Source organism: Coniosporium apollinis (genome assembly GCF_000281105.1).
Source record: "Coniosporium apollinis CBS 100218 chromosome Unknown supercont1.26, whole genome shotgun sequence".
NCBI lineage: Eukaryota > Fungi > Ascomycota > Dothideomycetes > Coniosporium > Coniosporium apollinis.
The window spans coordinates 332,543-354,167 of record NW_006913288.1 but is presented as its reverse complement, the minus strand read 5'-3'; the positions used below and the strand labels follow the sequence as shown (position 1 = coordinate 354,167).

The 21,625-nt window shown below is 55.5% G+C and overlaps 7 protein-coding genes across 7 annotated transcripts; 3 read left to right on the top strand and 4 right to left on the bottom strand.

Moving 5' to 3' along the window:
• Positions 1–59: 59 nt before the first annotated feature.
• On the top strand, positions 60–1,906 carry W97_05709 (uncharacterized protein; the record flags this gene model as incomplete). Its single annotated transcript, XM_007783443.1, has 3 exons — positions 60–146; positions 203–366; positions 448–1,906. 3 exons carry the CDS (start codon positions 60–62, stop codon positions 1,904–1,906), a joined length of 1,710 nt encoding a protein of 569 aa, XP_007781633.1.
• A 253-nt stretch (positions 1,907–2,159) lies between these two features.
• On the bottom strand, positions 2,160–4,088 carry W97_05708 (uncharacterized protein; the record flags this gene model as incomplete). Its single annotated transcript, XM_007783442.1, has 3 exons — positions 2,160–2,571; positions 2,669–3,822; positions 3,966–4,088. 3 exons carry the CDS (start codon positions 4,086–4,088, stop codon positions 2,160–2,162), a joined length of 1,689 nt encoding a protein of 562 aa, XP_007781632.1.
• A 342-nt stretch (positions 4,089–4,430) lies between these two features.
• On the bottom strand, positions 4,431–6,258 carry W97_05707 (succinate-semialdehyde dehydrogenase; the record flags this gene model as incomplete). Its single annotated transcript, XM_007783441.1, has 6 exons — positions 4,431–4,579; positions 4,631–4,681; positions 4,742–5,523; positions 5,580–5,979; positions 6,045–6,132; positions 6,202–6,258. The coding sequence occupies 6 exons, from the start codon at positions 6,256–6,258 to the stop codon at positions 4,431–4,433; spliced, it is 1,527 nt and encodes a 508-aa protein (XP_007781631.1).
• A 963-nt stretch (positions 6,259–7,221) lies between these two features.
• Positions 7,222–7,614, bottom strand: W97_05706 (uncharacterized protein; the record flags this gene model as incomplete). The annotated part of the gene is made up of 1 exon (XM_007783440.1): positions 7,222–7,614. The coding sequence occupies one exon, from the start codon at positions 7,612–7,614 to the stop codon at positions 7,222–7,224; it is 393 nt and encodes a 130-aa protein (XP_007781630.1).
• A 1,311-nt stretch (positions 7,615–8,925) lies between these two features.
• On the bottom strand, positions 8,926–11,794 carry W97_05705 (uncharacterized protein; the record flags this gene model as incomplete). The annotated part of the gene is made up of 5 exons (XM_007783439.1): positions 8,926–10,005; positions 10,060–10,222; positions 10,279–10,385; positions 10,442–11,218; positions 11,270–11,794. The coding sequence occupies 5 exons, from the start codon at positions 11,792–11,794 to the stop codon at positions 8,926–8,928; spliced, it is 2,652 nt and encodes an 883-aa protein (XP_007781629.1).
• Positions 11,795–12,728: 934 nt separating this feature from the next.
• On the top strand, positions 12,729–15,136 carry W97_05704 (uncharacterized protein; the record flags this gene model as incomplete). The annotated part of the gene is made up of 4 exons (XM_007783438.1): positions 12,729–12,989; positions 13,048–13,232; positions 13,285–14,152; positions 14,300–15,136. The coding sequence occupies 4 exons, from the start codon at positions 12,729–12,731 to the stop codon at positions 15,134–15,136; spliced, it is 2,151 nt and encodes a 716-aa protein (XP_007781628.1).
• Positions 15,137–15,776: 640 nt separating this feature from the next.
• Positions 15,777–17,599, top strand: W97_05703 (uncharacterized protein; the record flags this gene model as incomplete). The annotated part of the gene is made up of 3 exons (XM_007783437.1): positions 15,777–15,820; positions 15,933–17,517; positions 17,588–17,599. 3 exons carry the CDS (start codon positions 15,777–15,779, stop codon positions 17,597–17,599), a joined length of 1,641 nt encoding a protein of 546 aa, XP_007781627.1.
• Between the last annotated feature and the right edge of the window lie 4,026 nt (positions 17,600–21,625).

Below are 21,625 nucleotides of genomic sequence, written 5' to 3'. Positions count from 1 at the left end.
AGCCTCTCGTTCATTTCTTACCAGACCGCTAGCCATCCGGTTTAGGGAAATCCACCACAATGAGCGACGAGGAAAGCAGCCCCCAGCGGGTAGCTATTGGTATATCCTTTGGAAACTCGAACAGCTCGATTGCATACACCACCAGCGTGAGTTGCTCTCGCTGTTACTCCTCTCCAAGAACTTGCTCTGACTATCCGTGTAGGAAGGCAGGGCAGAGGTCATCGCCAATGAAGAGGGAGACCGACAGATTCCTTCGATATTATCGTACGTCGCGGGCGAGGAGTTCCAGGGCACGCAGGCAAAGACGCAGCTAGTGCGGAATCCGAAGAACACCGTCGCATACTTTCGAGACTTTCTGGGGCAGGAGTAAGTCGGTTCTTAGCATGTTCAAGGGCGAGGGATCGGGCGATGAGGTGCCCTTCGACCGGTGATTAACAGTTTATTCAGATTCAAGTCAATAGACCCCACGCCATGCCATCAATCCGCCCACCCTCGAGAGCACGAGTCCACGGTAGCCTTCTCGATAAAAGACACCGAGTCTGACGATGAGAACATCGTCACCGTCTCCGAGATAACCACCCGGCACCTACGACGGCTGAAGAACTCAGCCTCAGACTACCTAGGCAAGAAGGTGAACGCAGCAGTCATTACGGTGCCCACGAACTTCTCAGACAAGCAGAAGGAGTCATTAAGCAAAGCGGCCAGCGAAGCTGGTCTCGAAGTCCTCCAGTTCATCCATGAGCCCGTCGCCGCCGTGCTAGCCTACGACGCCCGGCCAGACGCCAAGCTCTCCGACAAGATCATCGTCGTCGCCGACCTAGGCGGCACGCGCTCCGACGTCGCCGTCATCGCCTCGCGAGGCGGCATGTACAGCATCCTTGCAACGGCGCACGACTACGACCTCGGCGGCGCGCTGCTCGACCAAGCCGTGATGGACCATTTCGCGAAGGAGTTCATCAAGAAGCACAAAACGGATCCTCGCCAGAACGATCGCAGCCTCGCGAAGCTCAAGCTGGAGTCCGAGGCCGTGAAGAAGGCGCTCAGCATCGGGGGCTCTGCCTCCTTCGGCGTAGAGAGCCTGGCTGATGGCATCGACTTCACGTCTACGATCAACCGCACGCGCTACGAGCTGCTGGCCAACAAGCACTTCGCGAGCTTCACGCGGCTGATCACACACGCCGTCGAGAAAGCCGAGCTCGACGTGCTGGACATCGACGAGATCGTTCTCGCGGGCGGGACGTCGCACACGCCCAAGATCGCCTCGAGCCTGCGCAACGCCTTCCCGCCCACAACCAGCATCCTGGCGCCCTCAACCTCCCCGACAGCAATCAATCCCTCCGAGCTCGTAGCCCGCGGCGCCGCGATCCAGGCGAGTCTGATCCAGGAGTACGAGACCGAGGACATCGAGCAGAGCACGCATCCCATGGTAACCGTAACCCCACACCTGCGCGCCTCGATTGGGGTGCTCTGCATCTCCGGCTCCGAATCCCAGGGCCTCTTCCGCCCGCTCATCGACGCGGAGACGCCCGCGCCGGTCCGACGGACGGCGCAGTTCGCGACGCCGAAGGAGGGCGGGGATGTGCTTGTTAAGATTTGTGAGGGGGTGCGCGAGATCAAGGTCACGCGGGCTGAGAAGCCGCAGACTAACGGCAGGAAAGAGGACGATGAGGACAGTGAGGTCGATAGTGACGACGAGCCGGAGGAGGTTAGGGAGAAGGTGTGGAGAGTTGGGAAGGTGCTTGCGGAGGCGGCGGTTAAGGGTGTCAAGAAGGGCGGGAAGGTCGAGGTCCAGGTTAATGTTGGGCCGGATCTAGCGGTGCAGGTTATTGCGAGGGAGGTTGGTGGGAAGGGGGGCGTGAGGGGGAGTATTGAGAAGCCGGCTGTCGTGGAGAATGGGAGTGCTTGAGAGATAGGTCATTAAAGTGTGGGGTTTGCTAATGATGCTTACGAGCATGGTTGTCTGGGCAAAAAGTCGGAGTGTCTGCGGAAGGAATCTTGCATTCATGCATTTTTTTTGTGGAGGCCATAGATCGGGATTGCGTCTTTGATGACAGCTTTAGAGCGCGTGGGTCTCTGCAAGTCTAGTTCTACTCTTGATCCCCTCCAACACTTTCACCTTCCCCCATCCCCCATCCACCAACCACCCGTGACCGCCCCTCTCACGGCAAAATCCTCCCCGGATCCCTCGGAAACAAACTACTGAGCCTAATATTCGGCAGCCCCAACCAAAAGCTCACAATCCGCTCCAGCCCAAACCCGCCACCCCCATGCGGCGGACACCCATAGCGAAACGCGGCCACATAGTCCCTCATGCCCGGGCTCTCCGGGTCGACGGGAGGATCCATGGCGCGCATGCGCTGAGTGAGAAAGTCGGCGTTGTGGATGCGCTGAGCGCCGGAGCAGATCTCTTGGCCGCGCATGAAGAAGTCGTAGGAGTTGGAGAGTTTGGGGTCGTGGGGGGAGGGCATGGTGTAGAAGGGCCGCACGGAGAGGGGGAATTGGTCCAGGACGTAGAAGTCGGTGTTGTATTTCTCCAATACTAATTTTCCGAGGAGTTTTTCCATCGGGGTGCTGGAGGCAGGTTGTTAGTTTGTTGCGTAAAAGGGGAAATGGGGGAAAGGTGTAAGGAAGATGGGAAGGGGGGGCCAGAGGGGGGACAACGACGCACCTCAGATCTTCGTACTCGGATAGCTCTTCGCCCGTAGCTTCACGCAGCAGCCTGATCCCCTCCACAAACGGTATCCTAGGCACCTTCCCCGCCTCCGGAAGCTTGAACTCCTCGACGTTATACGTGTTCCGCACGAGCTCCGTCTCGCGTGCATACCGCTCGCGCAGCCCCTTGAAGATGAACAGCATCAGTCCTTCTAGCACATCCATCACCTCATGATAGTCCTCCTCAAACGCCATCTCGAGATCCAGCCCCGTGAACTCCGTCAGATGCCGCGCGGTATTGCTATTTTCGGCCCTGAAGACCGGCCCGACCTCCATGACGCGCTCGAAGCGCGCCGCCACGAGCATCTGCTTGTACAGCTGGGGCGACTGGGCCAGGAAGCCGGACTTGTCGAAGTATTTCACCTCGAACACATTCGAGCCGCCTTCGGTGGCTGCGCCGAGGAGTTTGGGGGTGTGGATCAGAGTGAAGCCCTGCTGTGAGAGGTACTCCTGGAACAGCTGAACCACCCCGCCCTTGATCCTAAAGATGGCATGGTTGATCTTAGCGCGCAGGTCGATGACTCTGTTGTTCAGCCTTGTATTGAGCGTCACGAGCGGGCGGCCGTCTTCAGCTTTAGGCTCCTCTTCTTGCCCAGGGACGTCCCCCTCGCCAGGGAGCGCGCGTTCCGCGTCTTCAACTTGCATGGGCAGCGGAATCTCGGCTCTGGAGACAGTGTAGAGTTTCTGGATGTGGATCTCAAAGTCCTTGATCGTAGCCGAGTTGATGGGCTCAAAGGGCTTCTTGACCAGCCCGTGGACGAGCACCATGCTTTGCGGCGGGACGCTCGCGGCGAACTTCACCATCTGCTTGCTGAGGGTGTCGCTGGCGGCTACGACGGCTTGGATGCTCTCGAGGCCCTGGCGTAGGTTCAGGAAGGCGAGTTTGGCGGACTGGGAGCGTGCGGTTTCGACGACGCAGCGGAAGACGACTGCGTCTTTGTCGACATGCTGGGACACTTCGAGCAGTGGTATGCGCGTGTGGCCGGAGGCTTCGTGCGGCTCGGAGCCCACCATGGGCAGGTCGCCGTAGTTTTCTTTCGAGACATCGGTCGCTGCGTCTTCGGCAATCTTTTTGGCTTCGGCTTCGTTGCGCTCGGCTTGCTTTCTGGCCTGGCTTCTGTTAGACTCAGGTTTGTGTAGTCCGTTCAAGAACGTATGGGCGATTGAAACCGCCTAGTGGAGGTTGAGTGTCCATATGTAACCCAGTTGCAACAGGCCAGATCGCAGGATACTTAATCCATGAACACACGCACCTTGAGAGCTGCTTTTGCAGCTTCCTTTTCTGCCTTCTTCTGTGCCTTCTTAGACGGTTCGGCGGGCCCGTCTTCCGCGGGCGCGTCGGCCTTGGGCCGTTCTGGTATTTCTTCTGAGGCCATCGTTGTTGTGCGTGCGCAAGTCACTCGGTATGGTGGGGGTGTTTTTGCCGTGGCGGGGCAGGCGAGAGCTTCATGACTCGAAGTGCAACCGTCATTCAGAGCATCTCTATGCCAAACTAGACATTCTCAAGCAGGTCATCCAGGACGAGTATTCCTGCAGTCAGCTACTGAAACGGACAGTCTGGCCGACTTTCATCTCCTCACAGCCTGTTCCCTTCAACACGGCTCTTGGAGAATAAGGAACTAAACATAGCCCGCCCGCTGAGAAAATACGTGTGCCCGTAGAACAACTCCATCGCTTCTCCACCGCCATGAGTATTTAACGCAGTGCGGCTAAGGATCCTAGTAATGGTCTTCGAGCGTCAGAGTCCCCGTCTTCGTGACAAGGTATTCCTGCACAGCCACATCCTTTCCTGACTCCTTTCCGTAGCCGGACTCTTTGATGCCGCCGAAAGGAGACTCTGCAGCTGAAGCGTTGCCTGTGTTCATGCCTGCCGTATGTCAGAATGCAAACGTGTGAACGCAAGGCTGTGTGTCCTTACCTATCATGCCTGCTTCCAGGTTTTCTAGCAGTCTCCATGTTCGATCAACGTCTGCCACAGTAGGTCAGCATGTAAAATCATGCTTAAGCCAGATAGATTGAGGGAACCTACTCTTCGTAAAGAAATACGACGCCAGGCCCATACTTGTGTCATTCGCAGCCTTGACGGCTTCATCCTCCGTATCAAAGCTGTATAGAGCACAGAGCGGCGCGAAGGTCTCCTCCCTCGAAACCAACATCTCCGGCTTCATCCCCGAGATGATAGTAGGCTCAAAGAAATAACCGCTCAGCCCCTCCGCTTTCTTTCCGCCAGTCAAAACCTTGGCCCCATGCTGCTTTGCGTCCTCAATCTGCTTCTGCACCTTCTCAATACCTCTCGGTGTCGTGACCGGGCCAAGCGTGGTCCCCTTCTCCGCACCATGTCCAATCTTCAGCTTCCTCGTAGCCTCCACCAGCATGTCCTGGAACTTGTCAAACACGCCCTTTTGCACGTACACCCTGTTCGCCGCAATACACGCCTGGCCCGCATGCCGCCACTTCAGCAACATGAGCGCATCAAGCGCCTGCTGCAAATTCGCATCGTCGAAGATCAAGAATGGACAGTTCCCGCCCAGCTCCAGCGTCACCTTCTTGAGCCCCTCGCTGCAGTGTTTCGCGATGAGCTTGCCAACGGCGGTGCTGCCGGTGAAGGTCACCTTCTTGACGAGCGGGTGCTTGCACAGCCTCTCGCTCAGCTCAGGCGTGTTTTCCAAGTCGGTTGTGAGCACGTTAAGAACGCCCTTCTCAAACCCGGCGCGCTGTGCTAGCTCTACCAACGCGAGTACGCTCAGCGGCGTCTCGGGAGAGGGCTTGATGATCATCGTGCAGCCCGCCGCGAGCGCCGCGCCGGCCTTCCTATTCCCCTAACGTCAACCCCAATTCTTCACCAAGCAAACCGGAAGCGCACCCACCTCAGAATCATGGCAATCGGAAAATTCCATGGCACAAGCGCCACCGCCACGCCGACAGGCTGCTTGACCGTAAACGTCCGCCTATTCGGCGCGCTCGGCACCGACACCGTCCCCTGGATCCGCTCCGCCTCGCCAGCGAACCACCATGTAAAGCCCAGCGCGTAGTCCAGCTCGCCGCGCGCTTCGGCGAGCGGCTTCCCTGTCTCGTAGGTCACGATTGTCGCGAGATCTTCCTTTGCGGCTGTGATCAGGTCGTTCCATTTGAGCAGCAGCTTTGCGCGGTGGCGCGGGTTGAGTGTGCGGTAGCGCTGGAAGGCGGTGTGGGCGGATTGGACGGCCGGGTCGACGTCTTCGGCGGTGTTGGTGGGACAGGTTGCGAAGGGAGTGCCGGTGCCGGGATCTGTTGGTTGTTGGTTTGTTGTTAGGGTTATATAGCGTCGCAATCATAAGAGGATGTATGCGGACCTATGACGTCGAAACGGGCGCCGGATTTTGATTCCACCCACTCGCCGTTGACGTAGGATTGTTGGTGGAGGAGGTCCGGGTCGTTGAGCTGTTATACACAGGTCAGAAAACTGTCCTTGTCCGCTAAAGTCAAGAGTAACGAAAGTTATCAAGGTACCTTGAAGGGAAGCTCGTACTTCGAGCCGTTCGCTCCGTTAGTCCCGTTAGATGTCATCTTGGTAGTTGTTTTGCTTCCCGAATTGGAGAATGAACGATGTCAACCTTGAGATTCTATTTCAGCTCCGCGAGCTGTTTCCAGCGCGGAGTCAGACAGTCCTACATTTATGCAGATGCACGACCCGATGGGGGTGAGGGTGAGGGTGAGGCGTTGCGGGGTGTATCCGAGGGGTCGTCCCGAAACCTTATCCCCGCCTTGCTCGGTTATGTCCGCTGCTGTCACGTGCAAGATGCTTTCATAGAAATGGCTTCTAGCCATGCCAAATTCTATGGGGATTCCTGCTGTTTATTGTCGATACATGCTGGACCTAGACGGGGGCTTTTACTCACCTTTGCCTTTATTACTCGGCAGCTTATCTAGCAGGATGTTTTGGCCATTCCATCCTAACATTCATTCTGTTATTTTGGTAGACTATTCGACGTGGACTTGGATCTAATATCCTTCTCCAAACGTAGGTTTTGTATATAGCCCTGAGCATATCCTTCCGATGACAAGTCACACCCAGCCCCTAACTCCCCTCTCCACCCCCTTCCTTCCCCTCTCCTCCCCCTATCCCAGCACCACCCCACCACCCCCAACGAGCTTAACACCAAACAACCCCCCGTGAACCCCACAACTCCACCATAACTCCCCAACCTAAACCCCCCCCTGTGCACCTCCCCCTCCAACAACACCGCCGCAATCGGCCCAGCCAACACATTCGCGACGCCCCTCACAAAGCTAAACCATCCATACAACGTCTGCGTCTCCTCCCCCCCTATTCGCCAACCCAGCCGGACACCGCGTCCAGAGCACGCTATATGAGCCCGCCGTCGCGTCCCACAGCGCCGCGAACGCTGCGAGGCGGCCGAAGTCGCGCGCGGGGCCCCAGAGGAACAGGACGGCGGGGCCGGAGATGAGAGCGCAGGCGTGGGAGGGGAGGTGGATGGAGGCGCGGTCGGAGGAGTGGCCCAGGAGGGTCTAGCCGCTTACTTGGGCTAGGCTCGGTATTGCGAGGAGGGTGTCGCCGGAGGAGGGGGGGAGGGAGAGGGAGAGGGCGTAGGAGGGGAGGGAGATCTTAGGGAGGATGGTAGCGAAGAAGACGTAGACGAGGGATTTGCGGAGGAAGGCGTGGGTGTTGCCGTAGGGTTTGCGCGGGGTCATGGAGGGCGGGATCCGCGGCTTGATCATGAGAATGCCGGGGCCGCTGCCTACGGCTGTCGCGACGGCGAAGGCGCGCAGTGTGGTGCGGGCTCCGAACCGGTGGAGGAGGGCTTCGAGGAGGAAGGGCAGGAAGAGGCCGCTGATGCCGGAGGCACCGAAGCGGATCCCGTAGGCGAGACCGCGCTTTTTGTCGAACCATTGGTTCAGCATTATTGGAAAGGGCTTGTAGCAACTACCCAGCCTACGCCGTAGAAGACACCCTGGAACAGGATGAGGTGCCAGACTTGGGCTGCGAAGCTGGCGCCGATGAGGCCCAAGATGCGCACTAGCCAGCCTAGCACGAGGATGTGCCGTTAGAAGTGGGGACACCGTAAGGCTATTGGGTTGATGAAGGGAATACCGAAGTAGGACACACCAGTGGCTATCGCTCCAATGGTAGGGATGTGCTTGCTTGATGAGAACAGCGGATACTGGAAGTAGTGAGACTAAAAAATGCCGAAGGAAAGGAGGAAACCTGGAGTGAGGTTTGAGGTAGAAGAATTAGAGGGTGATAATGTCATTCGTCAAGCAGGGGAGACAATCGAATGAACGATGGGAGTAGTAGTAGGAAAGGTGCATTACCCCAGAGGAATGCCTCAACAAGCCAAGTGCCTAACAGAAATCTCCTTGCCGCCCAGCTCGTATCAACCGCAGGGAGGACCATCTCGCTCAGAGGCTCATCGTCACCTAAGAGATGCTCTTGGTCTGATGCAACCGACTCAGAGGATATATGAACTCACTGTAGGGGTATATCCTTATTAAAGGTATCAGGAGTTTCCACGCCATCTGGAGTATTTACTGGCATCACAAAGTTTCAACTGATTGAGAGATAACAATAACGCTCAGTGAAATGCTGCCTAACAAATGCAAGACATGAAATTATACCTATCTCGTTGTGAGTGATAGAAACCCAACATTCAGAGGAATGCTGCGCTCCTTCAATAGAATTTCCAGTCAGCTTGCACCGGTACACCAGTGAGAGCCAATCATCTTGTGTTTGTGCAGAAGTTGAACCGGCAGCACAGCAAAAGCAGAGCGAAGAAGGCATGGAAGTAGAGCTCGGACCAAGCAACGGAGCCAGAAGCCAAATCACCGAAGCGGGCACTTTCCCAGGGAAACTCGCCTGATCGAGGCCATTGAGTTAAAGGGCCATTCACTCATGTATGTCGGTTATTTGTAACACAATCAGCGGTCGAGACTGTATAGTGTTATCCAAGTTCACATTCCTACTCGGTGTCCTCCTCCACCATTCCCCCTTCCCCAATCTCCACAAGCAACCTATATACAAGAACAAACCAGCCCTCAGCAATCCCCTACAGCGTCCTCAGGCGGACCAGACAAAGCACTGGCTATACATAGCGATGGATATGCTGCTCCCTTTGCACTCCCCGTCCTTGCGGTATGCCCACAATCCACAAAACTTTTACCCCTTGGTGTTACTGAACGGGTGGGCAGGACTCGGCGTCCAGCTGATTAGGCCCGCTAGTTCTTGATCTGCTGGTAGAACAAGATGTACGCGACCTTGTTGTCCCTCAGCCCGCCCCTCTCCCTCTGCGTCGGTGTCTGCTTCCCCGCCTCCGACGGCGTAGCAGTACCATTCGCCGTTCCGGGCCACTTCTTAGCCTTCTCCTGCGCGCCGCTGCCGTTCACATGGCTCCATGGTCCCTCGTTCTCGCCGTCCTCCTCGTCCTCTGCACCCCCACCCATCGCCTCAAAGATATTCCGCCCCTGGCTCACATCCCTCTTATGCTGCTCCAGCGCCTTCGCGAGGACCTTCGGATCCTCCTCGCTCCCCCCCTCCGCCACATCCTCGCTCCTAACACGGCGGATAATAGTGTCATCCATGCGGATCCACTCCCTCCCCTCCTGCCTTCTCGCATCAACAGTATAATGCCCCCCGCTCGCGTTCTTGCCATGGTGGTACACCACGCCAATAAGCCTGTACCTCGGCGCCCCACGCAGAGCCAGGGCGCCGCGTTTCGCGGGCGGGAAGACTTCTTTCGGGAGGGTCAGCTCGAGGGGATACCCAACGCGCTTCCAGATCTTCTGCGTCCCGCCCGCGTCGCTGAACTGGAAGCGCTTGAGATGCAGTATCAGAACGGGCGGAAGTGTTTCGATGAAGACCTGTTTTACAGCAGAGACGTTGGGACCACGGGGGGAGGCGAAGTCGCCTTGGAGGGTCTCAGGATGTGTGAGTGCCTTAAGGGCGTCCGTGATGTTGTTGACAGCGGGGGAGCCGATGTCGAGTTGGAGGGGTTGGTATGGCTCGAGGGTTACGGAGTTTTTGAGGCCCGGGATGCGCAGCTCGGAGCGCAGCTTGCCGCCGAAGATCTTGGTGATGGGTGTTTCGACATCTATGGTCCCGGAGGAGCGGGTTATAGCGGCTTTTTGCTTGGGACCGACTTCGAGCCAGCCATCCGTTGCTGCCGCTCTTTCTAGAGTCGGGGAGGTAGGCTTGTTCGCTTCGTTCGGAGTTGCGGAGCGGATGACCTGGGCGCACTCCTCGTGTAACTCAGCTAGCAGGAAACCCAGGAATTCTTCAGCGTCTTGCTGATGTCCTCGCTGAAGATGGGTTAGTGGCAGTGTGTAAACACATGAATGGAGGCATTGACTTACCCGCATAGAAGAGAACCGTGGCAAGCGCTTGATTACGTCATAAACAAATTCAGGGATAAACGCCTCGCCGAATTGCTCGAGATCAGTGTTATTGAGGCGCAGTCTAAGCTTCTCCACAGACTCCGCCGACGTGATAACCGGAAACTCTCGCATGAACATGATCCTGGCGTATTCGTTAGTGCCTGGCATGTTCAGGTAAACAGAGTGTTTCAGACTTACATTGCATCGAGTAAGGGAGTCTCGCTTTTGAAGCTGTGCGCCGCCCGCTTTCCAAGTTGATCAAGAAAATCATAAAGAGGAACGCAGAATACAAGAACTTGAAGAATCTGCAGTTATCAGTCAGCAAGCGTGCCGCGATGTGCGTAGCAACCTGTACACTCACAGAATTCATATAACACATATTCCCTGTATTTACAAGCCCTCTAGGCTCCAGAAAGGGAATTTTGTTGTCGGATTCGACGGTATACGATCGCAAAACGTCACCAAGCGAGCCCGAGTTGCTCGCACTAGTGCCATTCACAGTCGGCCCGCCTACGACAACTGCGGAGGAAACGCCTGCAGCAGCAGCACTTTTTGTTCGTACAAGATCAGCCCAGGACTTCGGTGGGGCCGGCTTAGGAGGAGATGCTGGGGTAAGGGTATCGGAAGTTGTAGACGCTGAAGGGGCTGCCGCATCACTCGTCACCGCACCGCCTTCCGCGGTTGGAGTGGACACGTCTGCGGCAGCATCCTTGCTTGGCTTTCTCTCTGCCGTCGGTGACGCAGGAACTGTAGGCGCTTCCTTCTGCGATCCTGATTTTGTAGGAACCAAAGGCTTGACGGGTATGAGAGGTATAACCGGTCGAGTGGCCGATCGCGTGTGGCCCTGGGAAGTCTGACGCGGTGCAGGTACTGATGGCTGAGCCGAAGATGGTGTTGTAGGATGCGTCGAGTCTGCTTCTGACGGCGCTTGAGAGGTTGCTGGTGTGTCGACTTCTGATGGCGCTGCCAGGGTCGATGTTTCAGATTCATGCTGAGCTCCGTCTACTAACGGGGTCTGTGGGTCTTCTTTGCTCGGAAGCTCAACTGTCGTGGCCACGTCCGTTATACCGCGTGGTCGCCGTCGCCTTCGCGCTACTCGCGGCGGGAGAGGTGTATTCGGGACAGACAACCATGGAAGCTGAGAGGCCGTCAGCGCCAGAGTGGCTGGTGTGTGTTCTCCAAAGCTCACCGGAGGACGAAACGGCCAACGGATGTTTGGTGGTTGCGAGTGTATGGCAGTTGGCGGTCCTGATGATGAGGCGGACGGAAATGTTTGTGTGTTCATTAGAACTGCTGGCGTTTCGGGCGACACAAGGGCTTGGAAGTTGTTTGATTGGGCGTATAGAGGTTGCGTGGATGCAGGTGCAGGTGCAGGTTCAGGCTGGGGTGTTCTTGCCGGTATGACGGGCGGTGTGTGGGTTACAGGGCGATTCACTGGGGCAGCCTGCACGTGTGGCTGCGACGACACCACCAACGGCGAATGTGGGTGTTGGTATTGCCGCGGTGCTATCGGATATTGCGGCTGCTGGTAAGGCGGATACCATTGCTGCTGGTATTGCGGCGCCGGTGGATAGCCATGGTACTGGGGGTGCCAGCTGGCGTAGGGGTTGTGCGGCAGCGGCGTATGAGCTTGAGGCGTATATTGATAATGGTAGTCACTCTGCCTCCTGCCAGGCTGGTAGGGAAGGGCAGGTGGTATGTGTGGGCCTGGCATCATGCCCGGAGAGGCGTGATGCCTCGACAGTCAGCGCTGGTCGTCCACGACCCAGCGACCGACGTCAAAGGCAGTCGCAGCGCGGCGCGAGGCTCCCTAAGGGTGTCTAAAATCGGCAATCTCGTCTTGCTCTTTACGGAGGGCGCGATGGAGGCGTTTAGGCGCCGAGGTGAGGTTCGCGGTTGCTACCTGGGCAGGATAGATTATTGCAGGGCTCGGCAAGACGGGGTTGGCGTGGTGGGAGTTGGGGAAGGCTGGGTTCGGTTTCGAGGTGCGGGATGAGGATGGTGGGCGAAGAGTTCAGTACTTCGACGCATGGCTTTAGAAGGGTGTCATGGGGTGAAGGTTGTGGTTGACGGTTGACAGGTGAATGGCAGCGGGAAGCGTTGCGTTGATGCTCCCAATTTCCTGAGGCCAGCCTTCCTGCCTTTCGCTTGCTTGCTTGCCTGCACGGGCATCATCTCGCAGCACCACCACCAGCGTGAGAAGCGCTGGCTGCCAGCAAACGCAACCCACTTACATACGCCGATGTGGTGGTGCAAAAGGGTTCTACAAGCCTGCCTTGCGAGAACAGCAGACTGCTTGAAGCCTGGAAAAGCTTCTGCTCTTTCCGTCGCAGATGCTTGTGCTTTGAAAGACATCCTGTGCACGTGACTGGCTACACTCTTGATACTGCCCCCCCGCCTCCCCATGTCGAGAGCGCCTCCTGTCCCCAAGGTCACCTTCGGGTGCCCCGACCCGGAACGCTCTAGCAACCACCCGCTGTCAGTCTGAGGACCATCTAGACACCAGCTTCTACCCCTAGAACACGCCGTGCCGCCACGTCTGTAGTTGCTGTTCGCTCCCTTCGTTTTGGAAAGGCCCTGCGCGTCATCCTGTCATCGTCATCCCCGTCCTCATCCCCATCCACAGCCCTTCAGTCTCGAGAACCGCCATGTCGTCCGTCCCGCCACCAGCTGTTGCCTCAAACAAATCAGTCAGTACAACAGGACAGCAGTCGCCAGCCCAGTCGCAAGTCAGCTCGTCCTCAGCGGGCGACAGCTACGGCCAGCGGCGAAGCGGGGCTTCTGGCAGCTTCGGGGCGGGGGCTTCTTCGCGAGCTTCGTCCACGCCGCGCAACAACCAGGCTTCGAAGAAGCAGCACAAGCAGTCGAAGCGCTTCAGGCTCGCGGATGAGGATGCTTTTGCGGAATCCGTGAGTGCTGTGGCCGCGTATCCATTCCGGCTTCTCGCCATCTGACCGTGAGTCACAGGCCGCCATGCAGTCCATAAACAGCCGTAAAGGGCAGACATCAATTACCCACCTGATGAACTTTGCCCTACCTCCACGCCCTCAGTATCATTCTCAGCATCAGCGATTTAACAGCTATGGCCGCAACACACGGAGGCCGCCGACATGGGGTCTGGGCTCGGGTTACCACGCGAGTGACAAGGCCAGGTGCGTCCGACAGATTGCATACCGACTGCATACCTCTCTGACACGTCTTCAGATACGTTCACGCGAACTATCGCTTCATTGTCGATCCGAGGGCCGACTACCACGCCCAGCGCGCTGATGCCGACGTGCATCTGGATTGGAACAATGTTCTTCAAATCCTGGCATCATCCCTATCGCAAGCCGCCGCGTGTCCTATTTGCTTAGGCACACCGGTGGCTCCAAGGATGGCCAGGTGCGGCCACATCTTCTGCCTGCCATGCCTCATTCGCTATATGCACTCGGACGACGAAGCCAGCCACCTTCACGAAAGACGAGCGAGATCGAAGAAGTGCCCTATCTGTTACGATACTATTTATGTTTCGGAAACTCGACCGGTTCGATGGTACATCGGGCAAGAAGGCGAGCCTCCTAGAGAAGGGAGTGATGTAGTCCTCAGGCTAGTCAAGCGCTCATCCGGCAGTACGATCGCTCTGCCGCGAGATAGCGCCGATGTTCTGGACAACGGAGAAGACGTTCCCTGGTATTTGGCTGCCGACGTGATGGACTATGCAAGAGTTATGAGAGGCAGCGAGGAGTACATGGTTGAGCAGTTCGATGAGGAGATCCAGGAGCTTGAGAGGCAAGGACAAGAAGACGAGGTCATGTTCGGGGAAGACAGCGCGGAGTGGACAAGAAAGGCTGTAAAGCTGATCCGCGAGACCAAAGACAAGGTCAAAGGCATTGGCAATCCGCCGACGGCGCCGACGGCGCCGGCTGAGGAGAAGCCAAAGCGAGCTCCAATCGAGTACTTTGAGGCGAATGGCGCTGTACCCAACATGTACACGATTCAGCACGCTGCGAAGTCTGGTCAAAGCCTCAGCGAGGGCTCGACAACACCTGCAACTCAGGAGCCCTCCACGGTGTCAACAGAACAAACGGCCGTCTCCTCATCTGCAACGACATCAGCAAGCATGACAACCGCAAGAAAACTGTCAACCGCTTCTTCCGGCTCCCAGAACCGTGTCTCGAGCGGAATCGCCGAAACACTCGCCCAGATGCGCCATCGCCAACAATTCACCGAACATCAGCCGCCGCCCGAGTACTACTTCTACCAAGCATTGCTGCATTACTATCTCTCGCCTCTCGACATCCGCATTCTTAAAGCCGCCTTCGGTAGCTTTTCCGCTTTCCCCTCCAACATATTGACAAGAGTCGAGCGCGTATCAACCGGCCATATTGTCGACGACGATCTACGCAAGCGCACGAAATACCTCGGCCACCTTCCGTACGGCTGCGAAGTGGGCTTCCTGGAATGCGACTGGGAAGACACCATCGCCCCCGAGGTACTGGAGAAATTCAAGCCCGAGATCGAGCGGCGCAGGAAGAAGAACGAAGACAAGGAGGCAAGAGAGGAGAAGGCGCGCCTCAAGGCAGAAAAGGACGAGGACGAGAAACGCTGGGCTGCGGCGAGGCGGAAGCGACCGAGTATCTCCACGACTAGGTTCACCGCCGAGGACTTCCGACCCCTAGTGTCGGCTGAGGTTGCCGACAGCGCTGCATCGATAGACGCGGACAGCACTTCAACCTCACCTCCATGGCCAACACGTCGCGAGGGTTCCTCCTTCGCGTCTCTCGCTTCGCCATCGACGAGTCCGTCCGCGCCTCGCACGGTCTGGGGGACTGCAATCGTGCCGGCATCGTCGCCAATCATCCAAGCACAAGAGCCTCGTCCAGTACCATCTGATGACGGCTGGCTACAAGGCTGGGAGAAGGATCTCCTACACGAGGACGATGAGATGGTAGCGCAGGCTCAGGCGTTGTCGCTTGCCGGCGAGGGCTCGAAGGCGGGAGCTGCCTCTGGGGGGAAGAAGAAAAAGGGAAAGAAGATTACCCTGATGAGCACGGGTGTGAGGAGGGGTGCATGAGATGGGAATCGGTCATTTGGGGGGGTTATTCTTTGCTGGTAGATGCGCGGGCGCTCTAAGGGGTCAGGACGTACCTGGGCATACCAGCGGATGCTGGGCTCGGTACAGATCGTGAGCGGATGATGCTGGCATGGAGTCGCTGCTTCGGTGTTGCAGCAGGCTATGGATGATATCAGAGACAGAGTCTTGTGCTCTTTCTCGATAGGCGAGTCGAATCATGTTCCGTGTGCCACGGAATGGACGAGACCAGTTTCGTCCTGCACCACAATAGAAAGTTGATGTTCAGTAGCACAATGCAGTCGATAGCGGTGCAAAGGATGCTTTCTGCCCGAGTATATACTGTAGCCTCCAAAACAACCTGGCGTGCCTGGAAAGGCGCGCACCCCTGTCAGGGTGTTGTTGGTTGGGATGTTGTGACGCCTCCAAACTTTTGAATTTCGCCGACGCCAGCGCTCAAGGCCACCACTGCCGTATACACTTTCACTTTTCCCTGCACGTTCGTGTACACGGAGCGCAGAAGTCTTACGCATCTTTTAAGCGTGGACAGCGCATCTTTACATATCAATTGATTAAGATTACTCCCAAGCCCTCCTCTGAATACCATCAGCCGGATCGCGTGTTGTATACTTAACCCACAACAATGGCGGAACGAGTGACGCGTTCAAAGACCGGGAGCTCAGCGAGGTGGGTGTTTTCTATGCATTCCGTACCTTTGACACTGTCTCGGCTCTTTATAACCCAACGAGTCTGGCTCTTGGGGAAGCACACAGAGGTACTAACTCTTTCCAAACACCAGAAAGCCTTTCAATCCCGGCTTCGTCGAGACCCCAGGACGCAAGCGACGAACGCGCAAGTCCGCTTTACCGACCGGCGACGACTACGACTCCGAATCTCCCGCCCCCGAGCAGTCTTCAATCAAGCTCAGCAACCCCATCGACGAAGACGAGGACACCGCCAGCAATGCCCACGGCGACAGCACAAGCAATGGCTTTGCAAACGGCGCTCTCAAGCCCAGCCACAAGCAAAAAAGCACGTACAAAAATCTTCCGCTCGACGACCCCCGCGTCGACGCAAACCCGCACTTCGAGTTTGGCGGCTCCTTGGGCGTGCTGGCCATGATGCTCGGCTTCCCCGTGCTGATGTGGTACATGTGGATCGGGGCGACGTACTACGACGGGCGTCTCCCATGGCCGGCGCCCGACCAGCCTCTCTCGGACTTTGGCAAGCAGCTCGTGCATCTAGCGTATACAGGCGCGTTCCCGCACGCGCGCGCCTGGGTTATCTACTGGAGCTTCTTCATATTCGAGATGGGCTGTTATCTCTACATGCCGGGCATCTACGCCAAGGGGAAGCCGCTCCCCCACCTGGGCGGAAAACAGCTTGACTACTACTGCTCCGGCGTGTGGAGTTTCTACGTCACTATTGTCCTCGCGCTCGCGCTGCACTACACCGGCGTCTTCAAGCTCTACACCCTGATCGACGAGTTCGGGCCCCTGATGTCCGTCGCCATCATCTCCGGCTTCCTCGTCTCCTTTGTGGCCTACTTCTCTGCCCTAGCGAGAGGCGCTGAGCACAGGATGACCGGCTACCCCATCTACGACTTCTTCATGGGCGCAGAGCTCAACCCCCGCCTGCTGCACTGGCTCGACTTCAAGATGTTCTTCGAAGTGCGGCTCCCCTGGTTCATCCTCTTCCTGCTCTCCCTCGGCGCCGCAGCACGGCAGTACGAGACCCTCGGCTACGTCAGCGGCGAAGTCTGCTTCATACTCATGGCGCACTTTCTGTACGCTAACGCCTGCTCCAAAGGCGAGGAGCTCATCGTCACCACCTGGGACATGTACTACGAGAAATGGGGCTTTATGCTGATTTTCTGGAACCTGGCCGGGGTACCTCTGTCCTACTGCCACTGTACCATCTATCTCGCGAACCACCACCCAGAGACTTACAAGTGGTCGAGGCCGGCGCTCGTGGCGCTGTTCGCCGCCTACCTCTTCGTCTACTGGGTCTGGGACACCTGCAATTCGCAAAAAAACATGTTCCGCGCTCAGGAGCGCGGAGGGGCGCTCCACCGCCGCACTTTCCCGCAGCTGCCCTACAAGCACATCACGAACCCGCGCACCATCAAGACGTCGACCGGCGACTCCCTGCTCTGCGACGGCTGGTACGGCAAAGCGCGCAAGATCCACTACGCGTGCGACCTTTTTTTCGCGCTGAGCTGGGGGGCCATCACGGGCTTCAGGAGCCCGTTCCCGTGGTTCTATCCGGTGTTTTTTGCGGCCATGATTTCACATCGCGCGTGGAGGGATATTCAGAAGTGTAGGGAGAAGTATGGGGATGCGTGGAGGGAGTATGAGAGGAGGGTGCCGTATTTGTTCATCCCGGTGAGTTGGCTCGGGTTTTTGGGGTGGTTTGGAGGGTTTGGGGGATGTGAGCTGACCGTGTGGACAACAGTATGTTATATGATCAGCACATCCTTCGGTGTTGGAGAGCTTTATTGTTACGGTCTCATGGGTGGCAAGTCGCTGGAACGGGGCGGTACGTGTAGACTTGGTAGACATAAATGTTGACGCTTTGTTACCAGCAAAGAAGCGTTGGCGTTGGTCTGAGGTGGCGTGCATCTGTCAGCGGTGGAAGGCCTGGAAGGACTCTATCGGTCGCTGTTGCCATTATCGCTGACTGCCGGCTGGTGCGATTTGCGACGCCTCCGTCCCGTTTCACCCTGTCAAGTTGATTTGGATTTGTTGCAGAAAGTGCCGAGGGAGCTGCGGTAGATAGATATCTTCTCCTACGAGGAGGCAGATGTGAGTTGAGGGTATAGTGAAGTGTCACGTGATTTGACTAAGATGTACCCTAAGAGTTATCTCAGCTTGCGGCTCAGACGGCAAATAAGACAAGGGCCCTGTGGCTTAGCTACACCCCATCCACCAATCAAACCCCTCCCTCCAGGTTTTATCTTATCTACCGTCTAAAGGCCTCTAGTGCGAGTTTATATAAGGTTAAACTTATAAAACGTGTAGAAAATTATTCTACTATATATCACACTCCTACTATAAGATTAAACGTGTGTAGACTATAAAAATAGAGTATAAAATATTAATATATATACTCTTAACACTTTTTTTAAAGGGAAAGGCGTAAGGTTAGAGTGTATAAGCAATTCCCACACAGCTTATAGCTATATGTGGAACAACTTATTATTTTAACTTTTTTTACTTTTTATTTTTTTTCTTAACTTTTCCACCTTTTAAGCTTTCTTTTCTATATCTTAGAGGATACTTCATGTTAGTTATATAAAGCGTCCTCTAGCTTTTAGAAAAAAAATCTTAAGAGTTAGAAAAGTCAAGAAAAAAAATATTGATTTTTCGATTTTTCACACATAACACTTCTCTATCGCTTTTCCACCTTTTAAGATTTTCTTTCCAAATTTTAGGAGATACTATATATAAGTTATATATCGCATCCCCTAGCTTTTAGAAAGAAAATCTTAAGAGGTGGAAAAGTCGTATAATAATTAAGTGGTCTCTTATATAGATCTGCACTAGTGGCTCTTAGACGGCGGGGGTAATTCCATGCACCGCCACAGGCTCGTGCTAATGTCAAGGCTACCCCTGCAAAGTCTGAGTCGCTAACTGAGATAACCCAAGAGACGTGAGCCGCAGCTGTTGTTCGAAAGATCTTGAACCAGAGCCTACCACTTTCCTAGTTCAACGCTGTCCAGATGAATCATCATCGACTCTAGGATATCAAGTAGGCCGAACGGGCAAATCTCACTCGTACAAAAGGACGGCTTCAGCCTCAGCCTCGTACAAGATGTGGTCGCCTGGACCCAGTACACCGAGACAACATTGGGCCAGCCTATTAAGTAGTCTCCTTCCCTAGCCTTTTACTCACGCCGACCTGCTTTGCCTCACTCTAAGTCATAATGGTTTTGTGCGAACACTGCCAAAGTATTGACTTCTATCGCCTGCTTTGTCAATGGGCGTCATACAATTCTGCCCGGTCAGTTGGCCCCTTTTCGGAGTTTCCCACTGTTAAAGTTCGATATGCCGGTGGGTGTTACTGTCTCTAATCTGCGTTTGATCTATAACTCACCGTTGGGATGGGAGTCTGTATAGGAACCTACCGGCACGCGAGGACTTGTGACCTATGCACGCTCGTCCGCATCTGCTGCAGAGGTGGGCCCGTTCGGGTTGTGAAACGAACGATCACAGTTTGGAACAGAAGTGAAGGGAACAAGGAGTGGCCAGAGTTCATTTTCTGTGACAATGGCAGAGAAAGTTGCTCGTTTGAGCTATTCATGGGGCGAACCGGTAAGTTCTTCGACATATGCGTCCTGGAACCAGCGCTGAAGGGTTTTCAAGGGCGTGCACAGATTTCGACTCTACCTGCGAACTCACATCTGGCGGCCAGCCTCAAGAGAGATATCCAACATGATTTGTCATCCGCAGCCTGCCTCCAGACATGTCGGGACTGGCTTTCGGGATGTCTGAACCGCCATAACACCTGCAAGCTTCGAGTGGCCGACCAAAATCTCCCTACTAGGGTAATCGACCTCTCGATATCACCTTACAGGGCGGTCTGGTCCACTGGTGGCCGTAAAGGCAAATGGGCTGCTCTGAGTTATCAATGGGGCACCACTGGGAACGTGAGGTTGACAAAGCAGAGTATGCATGCATTCTCACGGTCCCTTCCTCGTCTTCCTGCAACGATAGCGGACGCGATCAGAATTACTCGTGCGCTTGGAATCCAGTACCTATGGATCGACGCCCTGTGTATTATGCAAGATTCAGATGCCGACTGGGCAGCTGAGGCTGTCAAACTGAGTGAGTACTATAGCGGGGCCATTGTAACAATCATAGCGGCCAATTCTCCCCACTCACAATTTGGTATCCTCCATTCCCGTCCGCGGATCCTGGATTGTACGGTGCCGTTTAGATCGCCACATGCCGCTGGGGGCGGCCATTCGCCGCAGGTCCGCCTGCGTTCGTTCGGCACCGCCCACGCGAGCGCTGCGTCATTCAGTAAGAGTGGCTGGAGACGAAGAGGCTGGGCCCTCCAAAAGGAGCTTTTTTCTGTTCGGAAGCTAATCTACACTGAACATCAGATGCTATGGGAGTGCCTGGAGAGTCAAGAGACGGAAGGTGGAGTGCTGCACTGGGAAGCAGAGCTTTTCCGGCCCGATGAAGACACATCTGTAAGCTCTCATGACAATGAGACATTACGCTGGATTCTGCGCGAGAGTTCCTCGAGTTACAGACCTGCCACTGCTCGGATATCCCAAATTGCAACCTCTGGTATCATACTATCAGCCAATATTCACGGAGATCCCTCATGCGAGCGTCAGATAGATTGGTGGTGATATCAGCACTTGCAAAGCGATGCTATCAAGTTACCGGCTGGATTTACTGGGCTGGTGTGTGGATAGATGATATCATCCGCGGACTGCTCTGGAAACCGCAGAACGTGCGGAACACCAGATCTACCGGTATTGCCCCGTCATGGTCTTGGGCTACGTTTGACAACTGTGGAATAGAGTTTCCTCAGTTGGACAGGCAAATAGCGACCTTCCGCAGCTGGGCCGGGAGGCGATTATCTTTACCAGAATGCCCAGTTGGCCCAGCTTACGATCTCCGCTCCATTCAAAGGCCTCGGCCGTTTATATCAGCTCAGGACTCAAACTCTCGACCGTACCTCCGCAGCTTTGTCGCAAGCCGCGCGCTTCTCTATCTCTCCGCACAATGGATAGCCAATACGGCAGCCTCGATTTTCCGGAGAATGAAAGCGAGTTCGCAAGTCAATATAAGAGCTCTAAAGATCAAGTCGTCGCAGTTATTATCCTCGCACACAGGTCCAGGAACCCGCAGTGGGAGACTCCTGCGGTGAAAGAACTTCTGCTCTTTGAATCCGTAAATGGTGCTAATGACACAGCCTCTGCGTTTAGATGTATCGGAAGACTAAGCGTCTTGGAACCTCTTATTCCCGAAGGGCATCCCTCTACCGGGGGGCTGTGGGATCAGATAGAAAATGAAGTGAGACGGGGCGATTGGCCTATAAGGGAGATAGTTCTAGTTTAACGTCATCTGTTGTTGTGGAATGGGGCTATCCAAAAGTCTGTTGCCAGGTTAAAAGCTACTCGTAGCCCTGAAGGTGGAGAGCTCACGAGTACAATCCATAAATTAAAGACACCTTAGGTGATTAATAAAATAGAGAGCTGAACTGCTAAACATACTTAGGATTCTGTCATATGAAGCCGGTCCAGTCGCTATATAGTTAACCGGACTATAAGTCCAGTTTAATCGTGAAGCTGGTGCTGATAAGCTGGAGCAAACATGCGGTAACAGGCTGTTTGGGTAGCCCTTGGGAGGCAGATACCAAGCGTCACGTGAAATATTGTAAAGACGTCAAGCACTTGAGTTATGGGAGGGCCAGACCACATTGCAGTCCTCGAGAAAGATTGTATAGAAGCCTACTCCTCTCGTACTTGATGCT